This window comes from Colossoma macropomum, unplaced genomic scaffold (genome assembly GCF_904425465.1).
Source record: "Colossoma macropomum unplaced genomic scaffold, Colossoma_macropomum, whole genome shotgun sequence".
NCBI lineage: Eukaryota > Metazoa > Chordata > Actinopteri > Characiformes > Serrasalmidae > Colossoma > Colossoma macropomum.
In genome coordinates, this window is record NW_023495465.1 from 31,191 (window position 1) to 54,151 (window position 22,961).

At 37.1% G+C, this 22,961-nt stretch overlaps 1 protein-coding gene and 3 long non-coding RNA genes across 4 annotated transcripts; 1 reads left to right on the forward strand and 3 right to left on the reverse strand.

The window, feature by feature from the left end:
* Positions 1-657: 657 nt before the first annotated feature.
* On the forward strand, positions 658-3,989 carry LOC118802177. Its single transcript, XR_005006632.1, has 3 exons — positions 658-1,397; positions 1,700-1,761; positions 3,851-3,989. It is a non-coding gene; the product is annotated as an uncharacterized LOC118802177 (long non-coding RNA).
* Positions 3,990-9,239: 5,250 nt separating this feature from the next.
* On the reverse strand, positions 9,240-11,430 carry LOC118802176. The gene is made up of 4 exons (XR_005006631.1): positions 11,316-11,430; positions 11,145-11,219; positions 10,952-11,029; positions 9,240-10,866 (listed from the first exon to the last, which is right to left on the reverse strand). It is a non-coding gene; the product is annotated as an uncharacterized LOC118802176 (long non-coding RNA).
* Positions 11,431-13,708: 2,278 nt separating this feature from the next.
* Positions 13,709-15,313, reverse strand: LOC118802172 (sialoadhesin-like). Its single transcript, XM_036562650.1, has 4 exons — positions 15,122-15,313; positions 14,824-15,036; positions 14,079-14,423; positions 13,709-13,992 (listed from the first exon to the last, which is right to left on the reverse strand). The coding sequence occupies exons 1-4, from the start codon at positions 15,183-15,185 to the stop codon at positions 13,709-13,711; spliced, it is 906 nt and encodes a 301-aa protein (XP_036418543.1). The 5' UTR covers positions 15,186-15,313.
* A 51-nt stretch (positions 15,314-15,364) lies between these two features.
* LOC118802173 lies at positions 15,365-21,122 on the reverse strand. Its single transcript, XR_005006630.1, has 3 exons — positions 20,877-21,122; positions 20,604-20,668; positions 15,365-15,466 (listed from the first exon to the last, which is right to left on the reverse strand). It is a non-coding gene; the product is annotated as an uncharacterized LOC118802173 (long non-coding RNA).
* Positions 21,123-22,961: the final 1,839 nt, after the last annotated feature.

Here is a 22,961-nt window from a genome sequence, read left to right on the forward strand (position 1 = left end):
TGTCTCAACATGCAGTATTTATTGCTTATCCAGCTAACTTTAAGCTTAGTTTACTCTCTTACTGTAAGAGTTGAGCTGAATTTGTGCTCTGTTTCTAACAAGATAAAATCACATCATAACAAGAAACAATAAGCATGAACTAAAATTAGTGCATAAAAAAAAGTTCTGTTTTTTACTTAACCCACATCCTGAACACACCAAACCAAAGGATTGTTTTCAAAGTGTTTTCATGATCCTCAGGCAGATATGAGCTCCTACACCTTTAAAAAATGTGTTTAATCTGTTGAAGTAAAGAAACAAACAGGACGACAGTCCATTCATATTTCACCTCACTTTACTGAAATCGATCAGAGTCAGTATGTGTGGAAATATCCACAATGATGCATCAATTCAATCTTAGTGTTTGAACATATACAGTTTGTTGTTATAAACAGTTTATTATACACAGTTATTTTATTCTTTCCTGTCATAGATCACAGTTATTTTATTCTTTGCTGTTTTGCATCATACTTATTTTATTATTTCCTGTTTTATGTCATACAGTTACTTTATTATTTCCTGTATTAGATCATACAGTTATTTTACTCTTTCCTGTTGTAGATCATACAGTTATTTTACTCTTTCCTGTATTAGATCATACAGTTATTTCCTGTTTAGATTATACAGTTATTTTATTTTTTTCTTGTATTAGATCATCATACAGTTATGAAATCAGACCTGGGCCACAATGATGTGACATAAAGCTTCTCTGACTATTGTGAGCATAGTGTTCCTGTTTCAGCAAAGCATTATGGTCTGTGTAGTTCTGTGGAAGTTTTTGAAACTACACAAAGGTTCTGTATCACATGTGTAAGTATATTTGCTTTGTATCTATCAGGGTGATTACAATTAACTAAAACTATCACTAACAAGCATGAAAAAACAATCAGTAATAAAAGAGCAATAAAAATAGAAACACCAAATTTCAAGAACACAGAAATGAAATCCAAACTGTGATGTCTACTGCAAAGCTGACAAAAAAAATAGAATTACTGAGTCTGAATGAGAGTTTAGAAGTGGAACTCTTCTCTGTTTGGCTGTTTTTAAAGAAAGAGCACGACTACATTCAGATTTCAAAACTGTAATAACCCTGAAATCTGCATGATCAGTCAGTGTAGTTTAATTGGTGTTAATTAAATGAGGTTAACGGTTAAACAGTAAATAAATGGCAGCGCATATGAAGTGGGTGTAATTTCTTGGTGGGCGTAACTTTGACTGCACAGAAAAAGGGAAGGAAACCAGTGTGTGAGAATCAGTTAAAAACACTGAACACTCATCCATCCCTCACACACACTCTGCTCACACACTCTGCACTGTCCACTCAGGTACACAGCTGTGAGAAGACTTTACAGAAGAATGTAAGTAGGAAAGAATTTCATCTTAATTGTTCTCTGTGTGATCATTAACTGCTGTAGCTGAGTAACTATAACAGGTGAAGTAGTAAATATACAAAAATACTTTTTTAAAATAAAGACGACGTCAGTTCTCTCAGCAGTGAAAGGAAATGGTGTATTGTACGGTAAGACTGTTACAACATGTGTTGGTTTAGATCATTTAGATTATTTATCATACATTAGAATATGATAGATTATATTATTATAGATTAAATTACACACCAAAACTACATTTATACTTTTATTTATTTATTATTTTTTTACAGTGAAAGTGGAATCATGAGCTCTGAATGTGGGACGTTACTCATCATCCTGCTGTGTATTTCAGGTAGGATTATTCTGTCTTTGATGATTTTGACCAATTTGCACTCTGGGGCAGAGCAGCGCTGCATCTCTAGCTAGTTAAGGATACCAAAGACAGAAGCTGTGGGTGAAGCAGATAAACAATGACAAAATGACATCATAACTTTATTTTCAGGGACCCCCCAGAATTTTGATATTGAAACATTCAGGGGGTAGTATTCAGGAGGGTAATTAGGGTTCCCAGACACCTCGGGACCCCCTGTATTTCACACCTTCCTAACAACTAACTAAAACTAAAAACTAGTTGTGAGGCTGCTACTTGTTTTTGCAGCCAGAAAAGCTAAAGCATTTTTCATGAAGAAATCAAAATGTGATTGGTTAATTTCACAGTGACATTGTATTTATGTTGGTGGTTTATCTGGTCGATTAGGGAACTCTGGTCCTGGAGGGCCGGATTCCTGAACAGTCTGTTGATTTTCTTGCTCCAACATACCCGTGTTAACTCAGCAGTTAATTACAAGCTGTATTTATTGGGTCAGCACAGAAAAATCAGCAAACTGGGCTGGACATCCCCAAACCTATGTTTAGGCCTTCTGTCCAGCTCCTGAATTCCTAACAAGTGGGACAGTTTGCTTAGATGTATCTAACTACAGATGTCACAGATAAAAAGAAAAATTGAATTTTTATTCCCACCCAAACATGAGAATGATACAGAGTTTACAAACAACAAGCATGATGATTATATTAAAAATAATGAACTACAAATTTCAGAATTTTTAGTTCCTAGAAATCATTAGACTGTCTCTGGAGGCCTGGAAGGCTCTGAGGGTTCTACTCTGGAGCTTCCATAAGTGATATTAAACCTAGTACAGGAAAGTAATTGTTCATCACCACTACTGGGTGTTTGTTCCAACCAGTGTTAGGAACTCCTGTTTGGTTTTACACAACTCTTTCCATGTGGTAACATTGTTACTTTGAGTAAAGCAGTGGTTGACAACACTGGGTCTCGAGGAGCCCTGACCTGAGCATTTTAGTGCTTTTCCTGCTCTAAATTATACAGTTTGATCTGAGTTTGTTAATGAACTGACTAGTTGCATCAGGAAAACCAAAACCTGCAGGTCAGTGGCATCTCAGGATCAGGACTAGATGAGGCCAAAGAGCAGAACAAGATGAGAGCAACAGTGTGATGAGAGCAAAACAAGTGTGAGTGGGGCAGTGAACATCAGACAACACCACTCAGACAGAGAATACAGGAAACCCTAGTAAGAAAATTAGTAGGCAGAGATGGAAAATCTAGGGGTTACTTTTGTGGCTATTAGAGTGTAAAAGACAGCAACAATGCAGACGCAGATGAAGCAGCAGAGAAAACAGTGTTAACACACAATCTTAGTGTCCATTGACCTTCCTCTCTATGTTTTATTACAATGTTGATTGACCAGGAGCAAAATCAGCAGCTTTTAGCCATGGATGGTTACTCTATCCAGGAGTCTTTGGGAGCTGCTGTCTTCGGGCTGATTAACTTCAGTGTCGCAGGCAGTCTTGGAAACTACTGGACAAAGTTGCTCATGAATACTTGGACTAATATTATCTAGCTAAGTTTGTGCTAGCCCCAGTAGCTCAGTAGGCTGTCTAAAACATGTTACGTGAGCCAATATAACTGAAGCATGTACATCACAGCAAAGAACACATCTTATGGAGATCCCCTTCATATTATGATCCAAGATCAGATTTGTGAATAAGTTTATTATTTATTAGCCCATATCCTTTTTGGCTCTGCACTGCCCTGGTAGTCTGTAACCCTTGACCTAGGCTAGTTAGATTCATGACTGGATGTGGCCATGATCTTTGCTGAAATGCTATTTCTTTGAGGGATAAATGTGTTTGCTAGGTAACATAGTGAAGCTATATGCAGTCAGATAAGCTAATGGTTGTAGACAGACAGCCTAGAGTGCTATTCAAGCTCAAAAATATCTAGCTAACTGGGTTGAGTACTATTTTAGACTGTCTGTCTGCCTGTTATGCATGTTATGTTAGCATACTTTGAGAATGATCTGAAAAACACTGCTACAGTCTGTTTTCAAGCGAGTCTTCTCCATTCATGTTCTCTATTCCAGGCTGTCTGGGTGAGAGTTTCAGTGTGTCCTGCAGTCCTGAGACTATCTGTGCTCTGCAGGGGTCAGAGGTCGAGCTGACATGTTCTTACCCAAAAAACACCAAAACTGTCTTCTGGTTCAGCTTTAAACAGAAAGCTAAATGGAGAAATGAGAAACATCCAGAGGATTTAGCTTCAGACTCAGACTACACAGGACGAGTGAACACTGAGAGCACAGACTCCAAATCAACTCTTACAATCAGAGAGCTGAGAGAGAGAGACTCAGGAGAATATCACCTCATGATCATCACAGAACAAGGACAGAGATACTCCAGTCCTGCAGTTACAGTGACAGCTGCAGGTAATAAAACAGTAAAATTATAACATTCTGTATTTTTGAATATTTCCATGATCTTATAATGAACTGTATCTTGATTCAGATCTGCAGCTGAATATGACCCAGAGTGGACAGGAAGTGACTCTTACCTGTAGCACTTCCTGCAGTCTGACCTCTATACCTGATTTCTACTACTGGTACAAGAATACACAATATATACACAGATACACACCTTACAACAAACAGCCTCTTGTTTTATCCAGCAGAGCTGATGCTGGCAGTTACTCCTGCTCTGTCAGCAGCAAAGTTACAGTCTGGTCCTCTGCAGTCAGTGAGTGAAGTGCAGCTCAATACAGAGATTTTCTCTCCTGATTATTCATAAACTGATCACATATAACAGCAGTGATTTGTGTTTCTTACAGATGTTTTTATTCAGGACTCTGAGATGAATGTGAGTTACACAGAAAGACAGATCAATGCTGTAGAGGGTTTATCAGTGGATTTTCTCTGCACTTACTCACATCCCAAAGCTGAGAGAGTTAATAAAGCTTTCTGGTTTTACTTTCGGCCTGAAGTGAAGTCAGAGGAGCTGAGTGAGGAAGAGCAGTTTGCTGGTCGAGTGGAGTTTATTGGAGATAAAGAGAGAAACTGCACTCTGAGAATGAGAGATGTGAGAGAGAGAGACTCTGGAGAATATCGCTTTCAGTTCAGCACTCAGTCTGGAGAGACCTTTACTGGATCACCTGGAGTCACTCTGAAAGTTACAGGTAACTGCACATGCGTTCGATACAACGTACCGAATACTTACATGATGAAAAGACAAACAATTGGAGTTCCTCAGATTATCCATGTAACTCATGCACATGTTTACATGCACACAAAAAAGGTTTTAGTTAGCCTCAGGCTACGTTTGCATAGCAGGTAAAAGTGGCCCAAATCTGATTTTCTCACCAAATCTGATTTTTTTGTTTGGCTGTTCACATTATCTTTTAAATGTGATCTGTATGCGACATCAGTCTGAACAGATCAGCTCCTAAACAGTGAACAAGAACTAAGAACAGTGCTTCACGCGGCGGCTCGTCCAGAGGTAAACAGTCATGATGGCCAGCAAACGCCAGTCGCTCCTGGAGCTTTCAGTATCGTCTTCACCAGCATCACAGGAGCGAGTATAAAGTTCCAGTGGTTGACAGCTGGACTCATCACCCACAGTGTGTTCGAGTTCGCCGAAAAAGGGCACGTTATTCGGCCACGGCCTCTTCTTTGGAAATTATAACGAATGTCGAGTTGGATTGACGTAAAAGTCGCATGAATTCCGATCTGGCTGTTCAGACTGAGTCGCATCGCAGCAGATCGGATACGTTTCGGATTTCAGTACCACATATGAAAGCGTCTCAAATCGGAATTGAAAATGTCAGATTCAATGCGTTTTTTGCTGTTCACACAGCCACACAGACACATCTGTGTCACATTTGAGGAAAAAGATTGGATTTGGGCCACTTTTGCCTGCTGTGTAAACGTAGCCTAAGAAACTGGACTAAATCAAGGCGTTTAGAAGAGCTGCATAAAATACTTGTCTATTTATAGTCATGTTTACATGCATGACAACATAGTTTTCATGATCCACCTACAGTTATCCAAGTATGAGTGTCGCACCACTGAAAAATATCTGCATTTCTTTTTTCTCCTTCTATCTAAATATCAAATGATGTCTATTTCGGACAAATGTTAAACACGAAGGACGTCTCTTCCTCTCCTCACAAATAAAAGCCTTTGACCTTTTGTCACTTTGTTACGGTACCATAAAGCTGTCATCACATTTACATGTGCACATCTATCTTGAATAGTCCAGCCTGTATCGGCCTGAACCACCTGTATTAATCAGGTTAAGTTTAGTTCGACTAAGATCTTAGTTGGACCATGGCAGTCAAACTGTGTTGTATAAACGATCATGGCTTAGTTAGACTAGCAGATTTAGTTAGACCTAATATTAGTTATTAATAATATTATAATATATTATTATAATAGTTGTGCATAATTATTAAACATAATTATTGTTTTCCTGCTGTAATTTATTTTGTGGTTTGTTTGTTGAGGTTCATCAGCAAGCTCAGTGTTAAAGCTGGTCACAGTGGGAGTGGTGGTCTTTCTGGCTCTAATATTCATCACAGCAGCTCTGTGGATGTGGTTTGTGAACACTGAATATGTTTAATATCCACTAAACATGAATTCTGAGGCTAGATTTTTATTCTGTTTTAACACTGAAGTCAGTTTATGTGAAATCACAGAGTTTTTTTTACTATCTCAGATTTTGAACTACTTTCAGGTTATGATGTCTAAATAGAGTGTGTCTAAAATTTTAGATTTTTAGATCTTCATTGGTTTGTGAGATATAGAAGCTTGGAAGTGATAACAGCCTTAGTTTACACCTTGAAATGAGTGCTGTGGTAAATCATGCAAACCTTGAAAAGTTTATTTTTGAACTATTGATGCATTTAAGGTGGGTTGAACAGTTCAAATCCAAAATATAGAATAGCATGTTTAACATTTTCTTGCAAAAACGTTTGGGAAAATGAGAGCAAATTTGTTTCCCCTAATATGTCAGATATTTTAAATAACTGATATTTATTACTCATATTACAGTAATGTTTTGTTAAATAGCTGTTAGCCTTAAAGTAAGTAACAAGTTTTCCCATAGATTGGACGTTTATTTTATTGACGCATAAATCAGAAACCTTTATTACTGTAAGACAAATACAGAGTTGGCAAATATGTACTGTACCATGAATACAATAAACCAAAAGATGACAGATCTGATCTGGTATAATGTATAGCATTTTACAAATATTTAAATATTCTGTTAAATCAAGTACAGCTGTATTCAATGTTAGAATTTTATGGGACTCTTATTGTGATAGAATTAGTGTTCCTACTAAACGTGAGTTAAGTTCTTATTGAAGTGTGGGTTAAGTGGATTAGTTTGATAATTCCACCCATTTCTTGTTTCTGACACACTGTGTCTGCTGCTGTATCATGACTGAATCTTTAAAAGCAGATTTAACTAAGATTAATAGGTAAGTTAATTATAGCAAAATTTGGAATTAAAGAAAAAATTAAGAATTATTCCTGATTATTTATTTATCTAAGATCAGCAGTTAAATAAATAATAAATTATAATCAAAGTGTGCACTTTTTCCTGTAGCACTCATTTTGGCCTCTGTGATTGAAACATTAATGAGGATAGAAGCCTAAAAACTTTGCACTCTCACTATTAGACACAAAGGCACTATTTCCTTAAAGTACTAACCTTTTCAAAGGTCTGGTGATTTGAAGGGGATTCACTCACTGTGTTTGTTTCTCAGGAGGAGAAAACGCAGCTCGTCTAAAGACCACAGTAGCTCTGAGGAGAGTGGACAGGTCAGCATATTAGAGAGGAAGAACTCTTACTCACTCTCTCTCTCTCTCTCTCTCTCTCTCTCTCTCTCTCTCTCAGTGTAATTCTGCTACTGTACATAATAATGTCTCAGTTCTGACCATGACCTTTGACCCTGCACAGAAAGCAGCATCAGCTGATGAAGACAAACTTCAGTACAGCATCATCCACTTCACACACCACCACACAAACACCAAACTTCCTCTACACACCACAGAGGGAGACAGTGTTCAGTACGCAGCTGTGAACTTCAGTACACACACTGCTGCCCCCCAGTGAGCAGATCCTCTCTGCACTGATTCTAAAGAGCTTTAGTTCATATTACTGCTGGACTATTGATCAGATTCATCACTCATAAAGCACTAAGTCATTACTGTAGCTTCTGCTGAATCATCTCTTAATGTTCTACAGGCCTCTGACAGCTTAGTCAGCTGAGCCGTCTCAGACTTACAGCCAGATCCACATCCACAAAACATGATCAACACAGCTCACTCACTGTGAGCTCAGAGGAGCAGGAGCTGTGGATGCTGGAGAAAAGCTGAGAGTCTCTGTTAGACTGTATCTGTAAACACATGAGAAGTTCAGTTCACACACATGTTGAAACAAACTTCATTACTTTAATTTTACTTTGATTTTGATACTTTTACCTTTATGTAGTTTAGTATATTTAGTAATAATGTTTCAGAAAAAAGGATTTCAAATGACAACTGTCAATTTCCTCAAACCATCTGAGTAAATTGAGATAAATTAGAATCAGATTTATATATATATATATATATATATATATATATATATAGATATATATATAGATATATAGATATAAATATATATATATATATATATATATATATATATATATATATATATATATATATATGTGTGTGTGTGTGTGTGTGTGTGTCCAGTCCAACTGCTATATCCAACTGCTGTTATTTTTAAGGTTTGAATGTTGTTTAATAAATAATTGTGTAAATGTGTTATTTAATATGCACTTCTGTGATGTTAAATTTCTCACTCTCAGCTTTTGCTTTTTTAGTCAGTGTGAATTTAATGTTGTCCACTATATTACTAAAAGTTATTTATTTATAAGAATCTGCTGGTCTGATGATCTGGCCAGTCATCTATCAGAGAAAATGCCAGGTTAGCAGCAGAATGAAAAACATTCTGTGTAATGTTCCCCTTTACCTCACTGCCATCAACAGAAGATGAAAGTGCAGAAATCCCTCTGTGGACCAAAACTGAATAAACAGGTTTAAACATAAATTCACAGCGTTTAAACTTCTCATTAAGATCCAAAAGCAAAGCAAAGAAAAAAAAAACAGGTCTTACATCACAGAAATATATAAAAACATTTACATTTACACTGAACACTTATTGTCAATTAAAATGTGTTATTATTCATAAACAAAAATATTTAAAGTTATTCTAGTTACAATTAAGCCTAATAAGGATGAATAAACTAACATTAGAAAAAACAAACTGCTTCAAAACTAACATACAAAATACAATCATATTCACAGTCGTATTGCTTTAAACATCAAACACAGAAATAAATGATGTCGGAACAAATTAATATTCTAAACATTTAAAGTGTGATGTTGGTTCAGGTCTCTAAGGTTGTTTGAGATCACATGATAAGGACATTATAAAAGCTCATAAGAGTGTCCACTCAGAACGTCACTGCATGTGACTAAGCCCTATTACTGCACTAAGGGGCTTAAGTTCATAGTGGGGGGCTTTACTGTTTTCTACACGTTTTGGAATTCTGTCCAGCTCTTACATGACAGTGTGTTTAGGAGTGATTTGAACTGATACACTCAGAGTTGTGTATGAAATCTGATCTTCAGTCTGATTCAGATGGGATTAAATGTACATGGTGTTCTGGAGTAATTTCCTCTTTTACAGCTTCTGCTCTGTGATTTTATTTCTGTCAGCTCTGTCGATGTTTTTCTCCCTCCTATCTGCTGTTTTTCATTGAACTCATTGGTGGTCTGAGCATTTTAGTCCTGTTGAGATCCACATCTCCATGATTGTCCAGGTAGATGTCATCTCACATTTAAAAAATATGGCAGTTACTTTGTCTACTGGTGCAAGGATCCATTAACACAAGAAAATTCATGAAATGATGGGAGCTTTGGAAGATTCTCTCAACCATTAACTACTGCCTTTGTAGTGCACCATGAAAGTCATGAAATAACAGCTTCCACACCCAAACAGTGCATTATATGTCTAAATGAATCCTATTTATATTCAGACACAGGTTGCACAACTTCATATTTAAAGGTGCACTATACGATTGTGGAGAACAACTGTTGATGTTTCCACTCAAGAGCAAAATAAATACACAACTCCCTTCAGTGTTCCATCAGAAGCTCCGCCCCTCAAAGCACATTGCCAAGGTGAATGACACTGGGCTAGCAAACCCGTTTTTTTAGTTTTTTTGTGGCCATAAAACTCTTTGCAAACATTGTACAGACAAATACCACAATGCAACATTAAAATAAACAACCACACAGCAAGTAACGTAGCTAACGTTAGCAAACTGGACAAAACATACTGACCTACTGGTTCTGTGAAACAGCAAAAATAAGGTAATGTTGTCCACCTGTCAAGCAGAAACAGGGCAACCTTCTTATTCCTTTTCATGCCGGTCAACTCTCTCCATGAAGCTGAGGTCAGCTTCTTACTCACCAGCTTCTTGTTAGAATTTTCCCGCTCCATCTTAAATGATGTGCCAGTTATATTCAGGCACCTCAGGCGCAGAATGGAACTGCTGCACGATTTAAGGTGGAACAGGAAAATGCGAATAGGAAGCCAAACTTCAGCCTCGTCAACTTTGAGGATGATTCAGTGGAGGAGTTTTTAAAAGTCTCATCAACTCTGAGAAATATTCAGTGGAAGAATATTTGAAAGCCTCGTCAGCTTCAAAGAATATTCAGTCAAATTGTTTGCTGTTAATGTTTAAAATATCGAGTGTAGAACCTTTAACATTTAGCGCACTATAGAGCGCCTGCAGCTACAAGTATAAAGCATTACTGACATAAACTTACAGTTTTCAATGATGACATGAAATATAAACATCCAGGTCTGTAAACTAATATAACCCTAACAGGGCTTTTATGTATGTGAGGACTGATTTGAGTTTGACAGAATATAATAGAAGCTAATTTGAGTGTAATTGAGGGGGTTTCTATGGTGAGGGTCTCTGTAAGTTTTCATAATCTGCGGCTGGAGCTCTTCTCTGATGCTCACTGTGTGAAGCCTTCACACCCTGAAAAACACACAGCAGAGAAAAACATTTAAACACACTCAACACACACGTAAACACACACTCAGTGTAGGTACTGAAGACTTACTGTCAGAGTGTCGTAATCAAAGCACATGGTTTCAGTGTTTAAGGCTGTGTATGTGTGACTGGGAGAGTCTGTAAGAAGCTGGAAAATAAAAGAACATTAAAAAAGCTTCTAGAACTAAATAAAATAGAACTAGATGACTAAATACTCTAGAACTAGAAGAACACTTAGACACACACAAACACACTAGACTTACTTGTAGAGTGTCATAATCTGAGGTCATGGTGGTGGGATTCAGAGCTGTGTATGTGTGGTCTGCAGGATCTGGAGTCTTTTAGAGAGATGAGGAGAACAACTTCAGTCTTTATTCAGTAGCAGCTTTATAGGAGTATGTAGATAGAGAAAGAGTGAAATCCTCTCTGAGTACCTGAATATCTGTGTCTCTCTCTGCTCCTCTCTTCCTCCTGATTACACTGCACCTCCACAGAGCTGCTGTGATGAGTATTAGAGCCAGAAAGACCACCACTCCCACTGTGACCAGCCTTAACACTAAGCGCTCCTCTGGACCTTCAGCACCTTCACAAATAAACAATGAGCTGCAGGTTAAATTACAGCAGGAAAGATGAGAAATGTTCAAATAATTTTCTGTCATTCTGTCTGGCAGTGAGGGAAAGGATTCATGTCATCAGTGCTTCAGGAAGGATGTAAATGTAAGAGATATTTTTAACACAACAATACAACCTTACATGTATCATGGATAAGGCCAATCTGAATCAACATGATATTGACCTAATACATAGTACTGACCAGTGCTATGTGAAAGTATCAAAGTAAAAATGCTGTGTCAAAGAAAAAAAAACAAATCTTATATACAAAAAAAAAATTGTAAACAGTTGCAGAACGTACCACACTTTTATCTACTGTCAAAATGGCAGCAAGACAACAAAAAGTAAAAGAAAAAAGAGAAAGAAAGCGAAAAAGAAAGAAAGAAACGAAAAAGAAAGAAAGAAAGAAAGCATTCACATATAGAGTTCCTATGCCTGACAAAAAACTGTGAGTTGAGCTGATGACTTTAATTCATCTTTTAAATTATGACAACTGCAAAAAATGTGCCAAGTTGTTAAATAAGCAATATGTAAGCTGACATAACCAGTCAAATTCATGCTCTACACAGTCCCTCCTCCTCCCTCTTCACTCCTCCTCTGTTTCCTTACCAGTCTGAAGAAACATTGCAAGTTCAGCAGCAAAACCCTTTACTCGCCAAGACCATTCTCCAGCGGTGGAAAGCAACACCAAAGTTAACTCTTGTTTTGCTTCCATTTATGTCACTTTTTTTTTTTTTTGCTGCAGAACATGGTTTCATGCTGGGAGTGAGTGCGCTACTTCTTAATCCTCTCACGTTGGAAGCAAAATATTATGTTTCAAATCTCCAAAATGTGTTGTACAAATGATGACAGTTTTTTCAAAAATACTTATTTTCACTAATTTTAATAGAAATATATTCCTCATTTCGGCAGTTTTTGCTTTATTTTTTTCTATTTTCTGCTTTTGCTGATATATGGTTTTTGTTTCTGGAATCAAGTCAAGAGTCAAGTCAAGAGGCTTTTGTTGTCATTCCATGTGTGTACAAGTACACAGTGGAGCGAAATTACATTCCTCCAGGACCGTGGTGCAACATGGAACAAAATAATTCAGTACAGACAAAGTGCATTACAATAAATACAGTAAATAAAACAGACATTAGACACAGTAAACAGACAGGACAGTGCAGCACCGACACAGCACTCATTTCTGAGCATGAAGTAGTGAGGATAAGGTGCAGAGGTATTTAGCATGCTATGATATGTAGATAGATACAGTCAGATTATAACATACATGAGCACAGCAGCTACTGAGGTAGAAATATACAGTACTTGAGTAGAATACAGTGTTAGCAGCAACGTTCCAGTGCAAGTAAAGCATCAAAATAGAGGTGTGTGTATGGGGGTGTAAAGTATGTGTGAGGGGGTTTTCAGTTCAGTCCTTGTGAGTTTAAAAATCTGATTGCTTGTGGAACAAAGCTGTTGCAGAGTCTGACAGTGATGGCACAGATGCTCCGGTACCTTCTGCCAGATGGCAGCAGTGAAAAAAATCATTATTTTGCTTCCAAAATCTTTCTTCTGCTTCTGACTTCTGCATGAACTGCCCCCAGCAGTGCTGCCTTGGGTGCAGCTTTGTACCGGCATATCCGACATTATTAGCAATGTGTGTCATGTTCCAACATGTGTAAAATAATATAAGCATTATTTTGGGCAAAGAACCTATACTTAGTTGTTTAGGAATGAACAAAGCTGTATCACCTTCAGGGTTAGCCTACTTTAGGGCTAACTAGGTCAGCCATTCTGGTAATGGAAATAAACTGCTTAAATATCTAATGTTAGTTCACAGTATTAATGTGAAGATGGTAATTTGGAGCAGCAAATTCTGTAAACTGGCATGCTAAGATAAAAAAAATATAACATCAAAACTGTTATTTCTCGACAATCTGTTGATAAAGTTAGTTAATTTTGGAGTGTTTTAAACTAAAAATCTTACAAATTGCTAATTTTATAGCCACTGTGCTGTTCATAGAATAATCTTTGACTGTTATGGCGGATTAATTGGTTTTGCTATTATTATTCCGAGTAATTTCTTTCACTGGGGTATATCTTGCGGTGTGTTTGAAAAGTGTGGCAACAACAAGGTGCTGAAATATACAAAACATTTATCCAAAAGTTTGATGACCTATCAGCAAGGACCTGTGTAATACTGCAGTTGACCTTCAAAGCTGAAGAGCTCTAGTTAAGGATCATTAATGAGATGTGTTTTACAGGACTCACAGTCACTGAGTGTTTGATCAGGAGAGCGGAGCTTCTCATGTCCTCCCACTGCACAGGAGTAGTTTCCTGCATTTTCACTGCACTTCAGGTACAGCTTATTGTCTCTGGTGAGTTTGTTAGATACAGGCTGTCCGTTCTTGTACCAGATGTAAGTGGGGTTGTTAGGCAGAGTGCAGGTGCTGCTACACATCAGTATTACTGTCTGTCCATGTGATTCTGTGCTGAAAATTACTCGTACCTGCAGATCTGAACACGCAGAAAAATATTACATTGATCAGAGAAGTGCATCAAACACAAATAAAAACAGTAAATGACTCATATTGAGCAGTTACCTGTAACACTCAGAATGACTCCAGGTTTACCAGAGAATTGCCCTTTTTGACTATAAGTGATGATTTGAAAGTGATATTCTCCATTGTCTCTTTTTCTCACATCGCTCATTCTCAGAGTGCAGTTTTTCTCTTTATCCCAAATGTATGCCACTCGACCAGCAAACTGTTTTTCCTTACGCAGGTCCTTTGGCTCCTCCTTAGACCAGGAGTAATGCCAGAATGCATCACTGACTTTAATATCACTGGGATATGAATAAGTGCAGGGAAAGTCCACTGATGAACCCTCTAATACACACACTCTTCTGTCTTTGTAGGTCACACTCCAACAGCTCTTACCAGAAATGCCTAAAATGGCAAAATTGAATCAAAATTAATTTGTTTCAAATCATCCTCAGGGATGCCCAGATGGTACAGTTTTGGCTTAAACATAACTTTCAACATATAAGGACAGGGCAAAAATCCCAGACCATTTTTGAGAACTACTGGCCTACAGACCTTTTTATTTAATCATGATTTTTTTCTTTGTTTACAAAGGAATCTTTTGTTTACATGGATTGTGTAAATAAAGCAGTAAATAAAAATAAAGCAATAAACTTACAATTTTTGGAGTTTGAATAAAAACTTCCATTAATGAGTCTGAGGACAGCTTCACCACTCCAAGCTTTCTCATATTGCTTTACACTAGCTTGGTATTTCAAAGTGAATGTGTCACTGAATTAAGTACTGAGGTAAAATTCAAACTTACACAGTGGAGAGGAAAATATGCTGTTATAGCCATAAACAGAGCAGGAGTAACTGCCTTCATCACCGCTAGATAAAACAAAAGGATCACTGTAGTCTGTGTTTTTTCCAGTAAATTGTCCATTCTTGTACCAGAAGTAACGCTGACGGGCAAAGGTCAGAGAGCAGGAAGTGCTGCAGGTCAGACTGTTTGGTCTGTTTCTCTTCACCTGCAGGTCTGAATGGAGTTATAGTTATTAGTGTTTGATCACATAGCAGACGAGTATGACTGAACATGCTCTATAGACAGGCTGCTTTATTACCTGTAACTGTTAGACTGACTGCAGTTGAGCTGAGATGTTTCTCTCCTTGTTCTGTGATGATCATGAGGTGATATTCTCCTGAGTCTCTCTCTCTCAGTTCTTTGATTGTAAGAGTTGAGCTGGAGTTTGTGCTCTCAGTGTTCACTCGTCCTGTGTAGTCTGAGTCTAAAGCTAAATCCTCTGGATGTGTCTCATTCCTCCATTTGTTTTTCTGTTTGAAGCTGAACCAGAAGACAGTTTTGATGGTGATGTTTGAGTAAATGCATTTTAGCTTCACCACTGACTCCCGCAGAGCACAGACAGTCTGAGAACTGCAGGACACACTGATACTCTCACCCAGACAACCTGAAAAAGAGAACACATTTTTGGAGCACTGAGGAAAAAAAATCCTAAAATTGAAAGAAACAGTAGGTTATGATATAAATGCACTTTGTGCTGTAGATGGTTTTACATTAAATCTTTTTGAAAATGGTTCTGTATAGCAACAGAAAGGTTCTTCAGTAACACTCTGTCAGTAATTAAGGCATTTACTAATGAATAACTAATCAGAAAGTAATGAGTCATTAATCAGGAACAAATGAATAAGTCATATATTAACAACCACAAGACTAAATTACTAACACATGTACTAATGAATGAAGATGAAGGTAATAAAGGCTTTATTCAGTGCTTGAATTAGTTAGGAATTCATGTGTTAATTAAGTGTACAAAAAGAATGTTTTTGGCAAACTGCTAGAAACTCTGTTAGTTTCATTCTATTCATGCAATTTATGATTACCTATGTCATACTGCAATGTCATACTGTCACAACAGAAACATAAACTGTTGTATGTTTAATAAACTGTAAACTAGTTTATTTACTGAAAATAGGCATTTCATTTAAGTAAAACTGTGAATTATCTTAATATATGCCACAGTTATTCTGAGAATGTCATGCCTTCTGTAGCGGAGACCAACATCTCTCACTCCATCCAGCACTCCAACTCCCAGAATTCACTGAGAGGTCACATGACCAGGAACTCTCAGCCATCCACCTATCAACGTTCGCACTCACCTGAGTATTGATTGATTACACCTGTTTCAAGGACTATAAATGTTTGTCTACTATGCTTTGTCTTTGCGAAGTATTGTTACATCTCTGTGCATTACCAAGCCTTGTTTATGTGTATTGACTTCCTGGTTTTTGAGATTCTGCCTGTTTACGTTTACGACCTTAGCCTTATCCTTTTGGACTCTGTTTTGATTGTGTGTGTATCGACCCTCGACTGCTTGTACTTTGATTACGGATTTTCCCTACACTAAAAACCTTGTTCTATAGCCTGCTCTGCGCTTGTCTGAACTTTCATCAACCGTTACAGAGAAATACCACCTTCCGAAAATGAAAATGTGTTTCCCGTTATACGTCTATTATTCTTTTCAAAAATTTGCTATATCTAAATGTTTTACTAATGGAAACACATCATTTTGCAATGTAACACTTCAACTGTTTCCGCAGCCGGAAATTACTGCTATTTCTCTTCGCCAGTAAATGGCAGTAACTGTTTAAATGCTATATGTCAAGCAGCCATAGAGTCTTGAGTGAATATCTCTAGTAAACCGTTTAAGAGAAGCGAATGAAAATAATTGAAATAATGAAAGTTATGCATATGCACACTGTATTATATACGTAATTTACATCGCATATATAATATTTACATGTGGTATTGTTGTCTGAGTGTTGTGAGTGCTGGTATGTATGTTCGTGCCTCACCTCTTTTTAGACTAATGTGTAAAACATGCAGCTGTTATCTGTGGTGAAACAGGACAGATTTGCAGGAACTATTATTTCTAAATTCGTTGTAAAGTAGCTTAAATATTTGGTTTGGTGCTTAGTTATTTGCAATAAACCTTTTCGGTTTTAACAGTAAGGTGTTTGTGTTTCTCACGAGCGTCGTGTTATTCTAGTAGTAATACGTGGCGTCAGGCGCGTCTATTCTGTCTGGTTAAAATCACATGTTAATTTTATGCTGCTTGGTTCATTTGTTATTCCTCCTTTGACAGGGACTCTTATTGTGAAGGGCTATGTGTGCGGTGGCAGTGCTTCACAGGGCCTAGTAGTAAACAGACTGAGCCGAGACAGCGAGAGGGCGCTAACTGCGCTGAGCCGAGCGCTGACATGGCGCCATATTCTCCCCTTTCTTTGTGCTCCGTTCTGAGTTTTTAGTAAAGTCACAGACTCGACCTTCAGCTTGTGTGAGTTATGTGGAAACACCGCTGCAGTATGAATATCTGTGTGACTTTAGTCAGCCAGCAGTTCTGTCCGTTTTACAGATGTTTGTGGAACTACAGAACCTGTATGTATTGGGTTCTCTTCATTTTCCGTGTTACAGTGACAGATTCACCTACTCTGGTTCTGTGTATTGTGTAGAAGTCATAAGATGATAATAAAATATGCTTTTTTATTCCTGTGAATTTCGTCAATGTCATGTTTTTATATGAGCCATATTGTACCTATCCTTCATCACTGTTCTTGAGAGGGCAAAAGAATGACTGTCATTTTGGTAAGTAAAATGATTAACCCCTGCTATTTTATTAGCTTTTAATCAGTAATAAAGTGTGACTGGTTCACTGATTTACTTTAGGGAGCACAAACATTATGAACTCATCATGAAGAATTAGTATATAATCAGTAATAAAGTGTGATTCGCTCATCACTTTCTGGGGCACAAACATGAATTCATTATGAAGAATCAGTATTTAATGAGTAATAAAGCGTGACTGGTTCATCACTTTACTTTAGGGGGCACAAACATTATGAATTCATCATGAGTCATCAGTAATCACTGCTTTCTTTATAGTGAATTGAGAATTGACACTGCATAGTTTTGTATTTTTCTCACTCTGACACACCTCAACCAGCACAACAGGAGCTTGTAAATTAGCAGTTGAGTTCAATCAGGTGTACTAGATCTGGGAAAGCACAAAAATGTGCATACAATTAAGGATTCTTATGACCCCAGGAGAAAGACACTCCAATAATTAACTCATTTCTGAGTTCAGTGGTAACTGTAGGCTAAACTATTCCTTCATGAGGCTCCGTGTATCAATACAGGAGTTAAAACATGTCATATTATTATCATGAAAGATGAATTAAAACTATGGCAACTGTCACAAATGAGGACTAGTTGCAAAACAATGTCAGTGTAAGCTTTTAATTTTACTAAACAGTCACTAGGTGGGTAGGAACAGACGAGGTAACATAAGAAATCAAAAACAATAAACTGAAGACCTGACAGATAGAAACAGGCAAATACAAGGGCTGCTTACACAGCATGATGAAGAAGAAGGACAAGATGATGAGAGGATGGAGCTACAGAAAAAAACACAGGCATAATATTCCAGAGCACTGTGTCTCGGGGATCTTGTGACAACATTAATTAACACATGAATTCCTAATAAATTCAGGCACTGAATAAAGACTTTATTACCTTCATCTTCATTCATTAGTCCATGCGTTAGTAATTTTGTCTTGTGGTTGTTAATATATGATTTATTCATTTGTTCCTGATTAATGACTCATTACTTTCTGATTAGTTATTCATTAGTAAATACCTTAATTACTGGCAGATCATGTACCCTTAATGTAAAGAGTTACCAGTTCTTCTACTATTTTGAAGCTTGTAACAATAATAGAACCTTTTGGTGCTATATAGAACCCGTTTCAAAAAGGGAAAAAATAAAAGCCACGTTTTTGTGAGGTTTTCAATTTATTACAGGTCAAACAGAATTTATGAAACACTGTTTTCTGTTTATATAAACATTTCTTATACTGTTGTGGAGGATTTTTTAACATCTGTATTCATATTAGAATGAACTCTGTGTGTCCTGTGTTTTCAGTCTATGAGAAAAAAGCCAAAGCCATGTAAGCTTTCTACAAGTGTGACCTTCAATGAACAGTTTTGTCAAGTGGAGTTTTAGATGAGCCAGTGGTGTGGAACATGGCCAAGAAAAATGATACAGAGCTTTTTTAGACAAAGCTGCACATGGCCCAGAACTAATATGTTGAATAGGTTATTTTGGTAGCCAGTAAAATCATGTAATTTGAGAATAAAGTGTTCCCAAATTATGTAGAGATGAATAAAATGGGAAGGGCAAAGGAGGAGACAGGTGAGCCCCTCCTCTGCCCAGATGTGTATAAAGAACTGATGTTTTGTGTGCTTCAGTTGCAGCCTGAGGCCTGTAGTTGACATGGTGCTAGTTAGACACCATGTAGTTGTTAGACACAGCAACAGCAACTGAGATGGTTAGCTGTCGCCTCACATACAGCAACCACTTTGTGTCAGAAACATGTCTGTGACACTGTGTTGCCTTTGCATAATACTAAGGTTAATCTATTATAGCTTCAATAACTCATAGTGCTTTTATCTCTGATACTTCAGTAAGTTTAAGCAAAAACTTTTGTATATAAATGTATATATTATATTATATTATATTATATTATATTATATTATATTATATAAATATAGATATAGATATTAGTAGTAGCCGGAGGTAGTAGTAGGGTGGTGTTCTGGTAGAAACTCTTCCTTAAATATGAGTTTAGTCATAACCATTATACAGTATACCACAAATAAGTGTAGATAACATGACACAGAAACAGTGCAAACCACACAGTGTTTTCCAGTTTAGCTGAGTGGCACACAAGAAAAAATACTTGAGAAATTCAACAAAGCTTAAGTTGGCTTCTTTTTCAGAATTTCCATTCCATTCAAATGGTGCAGCAGTTACATTTAGGCACCTGTGAAGGTGTTAGAATGTACCAGCCTTTCCATTTAAGGTGGATTGGAAAATTTAACAAAAAGCTGCCAAATATATATAAATAAGAGACCACATTCTTCAGATGGAAAAAAACAGCATTGTTTTTGCTGGGTATGAGGTTCATCTACATAATGATCAGTTAAGTTTTTAACTTTTCACACAATAAAATATTTCAGGTTCACATTGGTTGTTAAAAATGTTTGTAATTAAAAAGTGAGAGGACATCCTAGAATAATAAGCCACTATATACCTACAAAAATAAGTTTACTTAAAGCACCAGCAGAAATTTTATTTATGCTATGATATCAATTTTTGGCCATAGCACCCACTTTTATTTTTGCTTGTGTAATATTTTACAAAAGGTATCTGTATTTACAGCCAAATGCAGGAGTACTTTGTCCATCACTGAATAACCTTAAATTCCTTGAAAAAATACTAATTAACAGTAAAGTATTGTCTATATAAATTTCCGAAACGTTCTACTTCTGTGTGAGCTGAAATAGCGGTTAATTACTCCACTCTTTACAGATGAAATCCTAATTTAATTCAATTCTGCTGCTTCTATTTTGCTGGACTGAAATCCCTGATTGTGCCTTTAATGATCAGTGTTTAAGTGGTTATTAAAGATGGTGAATCAGTGTTTTAGTCTAAACACAGAAACTCATTAAAGACAGAATAATCCTACCTGAAACACACAGCAGGATGATGAGTGATAATATCCCACATTCAGAGCTCATGATTCCACTTTTACTGTAAAATAAACACACAGAATAATATATTTGTGTAGTTTAACACATGAATGTATAAATCCAACTATCAGACACTCTGTTTGCTTTTTTTACTGACAAAACTGATACATTCCTTTATGGCTTTAATCATATTCATCATTTCAGCTGTGCTAAAACTCAGTCACAATGATGTAATTATAGATGAGAGAGAGAAAATCTTCATTACTTACGTTCTTCTGTAAAGTGAAGAGCTTAATGTTACATCTACTACCAGTACGTTTGACAGTAAGTACAAACCGGACTCTGTCATCCTGTTGTTTTCAAAGGGCAGCAGATCAATTCTTTCACTTCCTCATCGGCTTCTTGTGCAGTGGATAACAGGAATGCATGAAACCATGCAGGCCCCCCGGATGACGCACATTTTGGTAAATTCAGAAATACACTGCATTGGTGTACACTAAAACCACAAACCACAAGTGTACACCCCTTCAAAGCCTTGCCCTCAAAACACATAAACAACACGGGCTGATTAGGTATGAACACCTGAACGCTAGTGCTAGCTAAACAATTCTCACAATTAAAATCACATGAATGGATATCGACACAGCCTGTTAGCTATACAGCACCAGCTATCACAGAAGCTGGCTAACATCAGCCTTGTTTCTCTGAGCCCAGAGCCAGTTTTGTTAGCTTTAGGCTACTATCTCTGATTTTCTTAGCCAGAGCTGCAGCACACTTTATCACCAGCACAGTCTGGAATGAAATGTGCTATTCAGAAATGACCTGTCTACCACATACAGAGTAAGGTCATGACCATTAATAAACAGGGTAAAGGGGGCTAACAAAGTATACAGAGAAACAGATGGACTACAGTCTGTAACTGTAGAACTACAAAGTGCTCCTATATGGTCAGTGGAGCTGATAAAAATAACAATGAGTGTAGAAACAAGGTAGGAGTAGCTTATAAAGTGGCCAGCGAGTTGCCGCAATGGGAGAACTGACATAAAAATTGCTGACACACACACACACACATTTCTCCTATAGTGTTACTTCATTTAGCTGTGACATCAGACACGTAAACCCACACAATTACACAATCATTTACACATGTGACCAGACACACAACAGACACAATTCTTGTCAACTTTGCTATACTTTCATCACAAAGTTGATGACAAAAAATATGCAAACACTGTATCAGCTAAAATTAGAAGTGTTTTTGTCTCTGATCTTAAAGTTGGTGTGAATCGTAAATCACACACATTGTCCTCCTGTAACATGACATATTTCTGAGTGAAACACCATGTCAGGGAGGGTCTCTGATCAACAATATTATTAATTTATACTACTGTACTAATACTTAAGAATATACAATATAATTCAATAAAATCCTCAGTATATAAGCTGAAAAATGGGCCAAACCTATCAGTGTAAAGAGTCAGTAGACAGTCTGTAATTAATGTCTCTTTTACATCTGTTCCTGTGATAGGTGGGGTTTTGGGAGGGAGAGGTTAAATGTGATATTGGTAAATTTAATCCCCGCCCCACACACACACACACCCCACTGCCCCCCAATCTCTCACATGATTGGTCTATTTAAAGCACATACATGGTCTATGTACAATAAACGGTACTAACTCAGAGACCTGCAGTAGAACTAGCTGACTATCTAGCTTCGTTAGTTAACAGCATCACAGTTTGTGTTCATGACTTCACAAAGTGGATAAGAGGAGGACAGAAAGGTGGAGCTGAGAGGAGAAGGTCGGTCAGTCTTTAGCCTCCTCTACTCACCTCAGCACTGTTACTGCTGTAGATTGATTCCCTCTGTCAGCAAATATCACATCAATTCACCGACTGAGACTTCTATTGTCCGTCTGATCGATTTAATAGCATAATTATATCACTGCTATAGTTATAATTATATAACTGATTTGACACAAACAGAAACTAACAGATCCGTCTTCAGTCATGTAGAACTCTTTTCTTACATTTGTAGTCTCTGTCCAGGACCATTCAACTTTTATTTTTACATTAATATTTTAAGAGACATCACAGAGCACTTAGGAACACAGACACTGCACCAAACATTTCAAAGAATTAAAGGTATCACTGAGCTTGAACTTTGTGTCCAAGTGTTTAAAATATCATATGGAATGGATCATTATTTACCCTCAAATGTTTAAGTGAATGAGCTGATTATTCTACTAATTTCATATCATACTTCATGAGTGTCATACTAAATAGGTTATTTACTATCACATGATATACACTTCAAGTCTGGACTCACTTTTTATTGTAAGCAAACAGTAATAAGC

Coding starts and splice junctions, on each gene's coding strand:
- LOC118802172 (XM_036562650.1), bottom strand. CDS start 15,185: ATGATCATCACAGAACAAGGAGAGAAACATCTCAGCTCAACTGCAGTC. Junction 15,037..15,121: donor AGTCAGTCTAACAGTTACAG/GTAATAAAGCAG, acceptor AACTCCATTCAG/ACCTGCAGGTGAAGAGAAAC. Junction 14,424..14,823: donor CATATTTTCCTCTCCACTGT/GTAAGTTTGAAT, acceptor TTGCCATTTTAG/GCATTTCTGGTAAGAGCTGT.